Source organism: Ictalurus furcatus, chromosome 5, assembly GCF_023375685.1.
Source record: "Ictalurus furcatus strain D&B chromosome 5, Billie_1.0, whole genome shotgun sequence".
Taxonomy (NCBI): Eukaryota; Metazoa; Chordata; class Actinopteri; order Siluriformes; family Ictaluridae; genus Ictalurus; species Ictalurus furcatus.
Window position 1 is genome coordinate 5,399,364 of NC_071259.1, and position 6,342 is coordinate 5,405,705.

Genomic DNA, 6,342 nt, shown 5'->3' on the forward strand with positions numbered 1-6,342 from the left:
TCATATTGTGCAATATTGCAGAATTTAGTCTGGAGAATGAAGTTAGCAAAAATAATCTGCCAATAACATCTAGATATCTATAAATATGACATACATTAGAAGTCTCTAGAAGTTAGGTACATGAAACATGGCTTAATTTTTGAAACAAGTGATTTGCTCAATTCAAATACTAACTATTTTATACTTAACATAAATTGTTAAAGTTGCCCATTGATACCCGACGTAACTGGTGTCCATACTATGAATCCTCTACTGTCTAAAACGTGGGTTATTTGGATCATCTCACTGGTGGAAGCCATAATTTCAGGTTTCTAGCTGTACTGATGTACCTTCATTTATTGGAGTAAGAATTATACTAGGATGCACAAACATGTGATTTGAAACATAGCTTCTGACCGATTTGGATAAGAACAAGAAACAAGATGGTGTTCAGCCAGGAAAAGTAAATAAAGCATTATACATTGATGCACTCTCAGAAACAAGGGTGTTAAACTTTTGTTTACTGTATCTTTTGCACCTTTTATATGCATCTTTCTTTAGTGAAAAAGATTTCAAGTACACAATTGGACCATAATTCTTTTTTTGAGTAAAGCTTTAAAGGCACCTTTCTAAGTAAAAGATACATATTAAAGATACAGAACATACTCTTAATGGTACTATGGCAGAGGCAAGGAATGGTACTGTTTAGTACCCTTTTTTCCCTTGAGAGTTTATTCTGTAAGAACTTCCAAAGTTTTCTCGATGTGCCTTCATTTATTAGAATAAGAATTGCACTTGGATACTTCTGTCTGTTTTGGATAGCATGGGAAACAATAGCGTGTTCCTCCAGGCAAAGTAACTAAAGAACTATCTCTGGTGCAGGGTACTAAACTGTACTTTCCTTGTCGCTGGGGTGGTACCCCATATCTTCTGTATCTTTAATATGTATCTTTCTTCTGGAAATGTGGATATAGTGATCCGAACAAAAGGTGTGCTTGATGCCAGTAGTGAGGAATGGTACAGTTTAGAGTGGAATTTTGATAAGAACTCGCAAAGGTTTCTAGGTGTGCCTTAATTATTTTAACCATCACCTCAAAATATGGATACAGTGAACCTTTCTAGGTAAAATATAAATGCTAAAGAGACAAAACATGAACACAGGGGTCCTATGACAGTGACAAAGAAATGGTATAGTTTAGTACCTTTTTTTCTTAGAGTGTAATTTCAACAAGCAGTCCCAAAGGTTTCTAGATGTATCATCATTTTTTTAAACCATCACCTCATAATGTGGATATAGGAAAGATTTAAAATGATTTAAGCCACATAACTGGAACATAATTCTAGAGCACCAATTTAGAGCAAAGCTTTAAATGTATCTGTTATTTTCTTACTTTTTAGAGTAACAATTGTTCTTGGGTGCATAAATACGTCTGCCTGTTTTGGATCGCACAGGAAATAATAGCGTGTTGTTCCAGTCAAAGTCATTTTTAATGCACTGTTAGAAAAAAGGGTTTTAAACTGTACTTTCCTTGTCACCGGGGTGGAACCCCCGTATCTTGCGTGGATCCATAAATTTTCCAGACCGCTTATCCTACACAGGGTCGTTGGGGAGCCTAGAGCCACCCCATATCTTATGTATCTTTAATATGTATCTTTATTCTAGAAATAGGGATATAGTGATGCTTTATAAGTAAAAGAAATACATATGAAAGGTACAAAAGGTGTGTGTTTGATGATACCACAGCAGTAGCAAGGAATAGTACAGTTTAGAGTGCAATTTTCAGAAGAACTCCCAAAGGTTTCTACATGTACCTTTGTTTATTTATTTTTTAACCTTCACCTCAAAATGCGGATAGAGTGAAACTTTCAAGTGATTTAAGCCACATAACTGAACCATAATTACCTTTTAGAGCAAAGCTTTTATGAAAGTGTATTGAATAAGAACTCAGAAAAGGTTGACCTTTCAAGTTTTAGAGTAACACATGGACTAGGATGCAAAAAATAGTGATGGGATTTGAGACGTGTGTTTTGCAAGGAAATGAATGCATGTTATTGTTGATGCAGGCAAAGTAACTAAAGATCCATCATGTCTTGAAGAGGAATACATATTTTGGAAATATATATATATACATACTCTACCAGTCAAAAGTTTGGAGACACTCGACTGACATGTTTCTCATGATCTTAAAAACCTTTTGATCTGAAGGTCTATGATTAAATGTTTGAAATCGGTGTTGTAGACAAAAATATAATCGCGCCAACGTATTCATTTCTTTCATTAGAAAACTAACATTTTATTTACAAAAAAAAAAAAAAAACACACAAAAAAACATTTAATGGATGACTTTAAATGGATGAAAAGCAGCCAGTAAGTGTCCAGCATAGGTGGGAACTCCTTTAATACTGTTTTAAAAGCATCTCAGGAGGATTCCTCAAGAAATTGGTTGAGAAAATGCCAAGAATACATTTCTGGAAATTCTAGGCAAAAAGTGTGTCTACTTTCTAGATGCTAAAATGCTAAATTATTTGATTTATTTTGGATTTTTAATTTTTTTTTTTATAGGAACATAATTCCTATAGTTCCATTTGTGTTATTCCAGAGTTTTGATGACTTTATTATTATTCTAAAATGTGGATAAAAACAAAAACAAAAACAATACATAAAGAATGAGTCTGTCTAAACTTTTGACTGGTAGTGTAGACTATATAAACTTTTAAAACTTAGGACTTTCAGTCTCTTAAAGCATTAACACGAGCCTCAGGGTTAGCTAGACAGGTACTGAAGGTGTTTAGTTGTTATTCAGCGTCCAAACGGAATATATTGACAGAAGGTATGTGTTGATCTCGTTAGGGCACTTGTTCACCGATGACCCTTTCAGCTGCTGAAGGACTAAAACACTTCCAGGGCCATAATGAGAGAGATCTGCTGGAATTAATTGACACCACTTTGAATATTCATCACATAATCTAAGCGGTGCGCTTTTAATTATAGCCCATCGTCGGACTTCTCTCTCAGGAAGGTAAATCACGGAAGGCCTAATTAATGTAATGTATTCCCCGACCCGCGGGGACGCGCCGAGGCGCCGCGCCTCTGTGGTCCGAAGTGCGCCGGCTCTTTTGTTATGCTGTTTACCTGCGCCAGGGCTCAGAAGACTGTTCTTATTATTCCCCTGGTACAAATCGACAATATAGGATACTTGAATCGAAGAACAGACAGACAGGTCTTTAAATGCGCATCATTAATGCGCATTCGAACCAAGGGAAGCGGGGACGCGCATCTGGAGTATTTTGTTAGGGATTTTTCCTCAAATGATGTAAAACGAGCAAGTGAACTATTACTACTACTACCACCACTAAAAAAAAGAGAGAAAAGAATTTAATTTACTAGTCCAGTGTGATGTTTAATTCATTTAAGTTGGCCTCTGGAACTATAGTTTAACGACTGACAGACACTTTATAGGCACCTCCATTATTTCACTGACATAATTGAGGTTAAATGTTGGCTCTGATAAACTGTTCATTTTATTACACAGATTTATTTTATTTATTGCTTTTGAATTAAATTTCACTGGTCTTTTTTTTTGGGGGGGGGGTTGCCACTTTTTTTTTTTTTTTTTTTTTTTTTTACATCTGCTGTCAGATTTACTGGATTTTATTGCTATGACTCTGAACATACATAAAAAGCTTAATAATAGTCTATAATAAGATATAAGACAAATGTTTATCTGTGTACATTTTTTTTTATTATTAAAAACGTGAACAAAAAAAGGGTTCCAAAATCACTCTAATTGTATTAGACAGCCCATGTAGTTAGTGCATGATTAAGTCTGATTTTTAAAAGAAATTATAGGCTACGAGTTATTATTATTATAAGGCTATTATTATTATTATTATTATTATTATTATTATTATTATTATTATGGTTGGATTTTTAGAATATACTATGACGCTTATCTTATCTTATAGCCTATATCAAACAATGTTAGTATATGATTTGTGCAACAAAAAAAAACAACAACAACAAAAAAAAACTGTTTAGTTATATTATTCACGCCATGATTTAACCCGAGGCGCATTAACATTATTAGACTCGTGATTTGCCGGCGCGCTTAAAACGCCTTCTGATTGGCACAGATGAAGTTGCCTATAAGTGCGTATAAATTTGGTTCCTCCCTCTATCCCCCCCCTCCCACCCCCTTGACTCTCAGGGGGTCGGAACCTCCAATATTCTTACGAAAAGGGTCGTGGAGCGACGAGCGCATAAAAAGTCGGGCTGTGGTGATGCTGCAGCTCGGCGTTAGTGCAGCTCCGGTCACTTGGCACGCTTTGAGAGAGGACGCATGAACCCATGGCGCACAAGGTAACTTTTAAAAGTCTTTCAAATAGCGACCGCGTGCGTCATTTTTTTCTTCGCTTTTAACACGCGGCTTATGATTCAGTCTGATCGTTATTTTATTTCAGATTTTTTTTTTTTTTTTTACACGTTGGTTGATCTGATTTTCTGCTTGAAACCAGAAATAGATCTAGGCGTTAAATAAATAAATAAATAAACAGGCCAGACATATAGTAGATGCACTGGACCTGATGATGGACGTCTTTTTTTTCCAACGGGAAGATTTCTCAGAATAGATAGGCTAACTCACTGACATTGCTTAGCTCAGATATTCTGAAAAGAAACACAAGATCGCTCAAAGCCATGCCTCGGCCAGGCAAGAACTCCTACAGTGACCAGAAACCTCCTTACTCCTACATCTCTCTGACTGCCATGGCCATCCAGAACTCCTCAGAGAAGATGCTCCCTCTAAGCGACATCTACAAATTCATCATGGACCGCTTCCCGTACTACCGCGAGAACACGCAGCGCTGGCAGAACTCACTCCGTCACAACCTGTCCTTCAACGACTGCTTCATCAAGATCCCACGGCGCCCTGACCAGCCTGGCAAGGGCAGTTTCTGGGCACTGCACCCGGACTGTGGGGACATGTTCGAGAACGGCAGTTTCCTGCGTCGTCGCAAGCGCTTCAAGGTGCTCCGTATGGAGCACCCCGCCTGTAAGAGTGCCCCCATCCTTCACCCGTACCACCCTCACGGCCAGCATCATCACCCACATCATGCGCACCAGCACGCAAACAAGCTTAGTATGGGGCACCCTGACTACCTGGGCACAGTAGGGCGCCTGTCCCACTTCCAGAGCTATGCATTGGGAGGTGGGCAGAGCGGAGGCTTTAAACACCCATTTGCAATTGAGAGCCTAATCGGACGAGACTACAAGGGTGTGATGGCGGGTGGGCTGCCCATCGCCTCTGTCATGCATCACCTGGGCTACTCAGTACCCAGCGTGGTCAACTCCGTCTGGCCACATGTCGGTGTGCTCTCTGAATCGACCCCTGTCTCATCTGAGTACCCGCCATTTGGGGTAGCAGTCAAGGGACTGTACCACCACACGGGAAGCCCTAACATGCCTGCTGTGCCTGTTCCCATTAAGCCCACACCGACACTAGGTGCTGTGCCATCTCTGACAGGCCTGGCACCAGGGGCAGCTCAGCTCTGCACCCGGATGGACAGAGAAGTGACAGATCTGATGGAGGACAAAACCGGAGCTCTTCATCCCTCTCTGCTGCAGTCCTGAAATGAAAGCGATACAGTAAGAGTGTCGTGATGTGAGGGTACGTACAGCTGCATGCTTTGGACACTATTCCATACAAGTAACCACAAGAGACTAATAAAGATCTCATGGAGCGTGACATTTTGCTTTCTTTAATTGTAAACTTAGATGCTTCTTAGGTGCTGATAACTGCATTGTATTTCTCTCTCTCTCTCTCTCTCTCTCTCTCTTTCTCTTCTGTATAAAATACATACTGTTTCATTTGCATCTTGCACTTCTCTTGCAAAACTTAGGTAGGCTGTTTGCAGGTAGGCTCTGTATGTGTAGTAACAATCATGATTAAACACGACAAAACTTTGTCAGTGTTTGCTGAGAATTTTTTTTTTTGAATCATTTATAAATTGAAGGAGCCTGATTTAGGCTGTACCCTTTGACTCTGCTTTTCCTTCGACTCCCTGTTGACTGTATAAATGACTTTTGTATTCTGTAAATCTGTGCTACTGAATTGTATAAAGTCAAATCGATTTAACGCATATTGAATCATATTTGTACACATTATAGCATGCCTGGCATGCATGATTGCCTTTGTAAAGACGCTCTTCTGGAATGCACTGTGTTGGGAAGAAATGCTGTCATGAAATGAACCCAAAGTCAAAACGGGAAAATTGGTGTTAAAAAAAGAAAAAAAAGAAAAGAAAAAGATGTTGAAATGTTTTAATGTATAGAAATGTTAACTGTTATGATGTGCTTACAAACAA

General features: G+C 38.7%; 1 protein-coding gene across 1 annotated transcript; it reads left to right on the forward strand.

Annotated features, from left to right (window-relative positions):
• Positions 1–4,195: 4,195 nt before the first annotated feature.
• Positions 4,196–5,698, forward strand: foxb2 (forkhead box B2). The gene has a single exon (XM_053624417.1). The coding sequence runs from the start codon at positions 4,676–4,678 to the stop codon at positions 5,606–5,608; it is 933 nt and encodes a 310-aa protein (XP_053480392.1). The 5' UTR covers positions 4,196–4,675; the 3' UTR covers positions 5,609–5,698.
• Positions 5,699–6,342: the final 644 nt, after the last annotated feature.

Bases quoted from the DNA above. Each gene is read 5' to 3' on its own strand.
- foxb2 (XM_053624417.1), top strand. From the start codon at position 4,676: ATGCCTCGGCCAGGCAAGAACTCCTACAGTGACCAGAAACCTCCTTAC.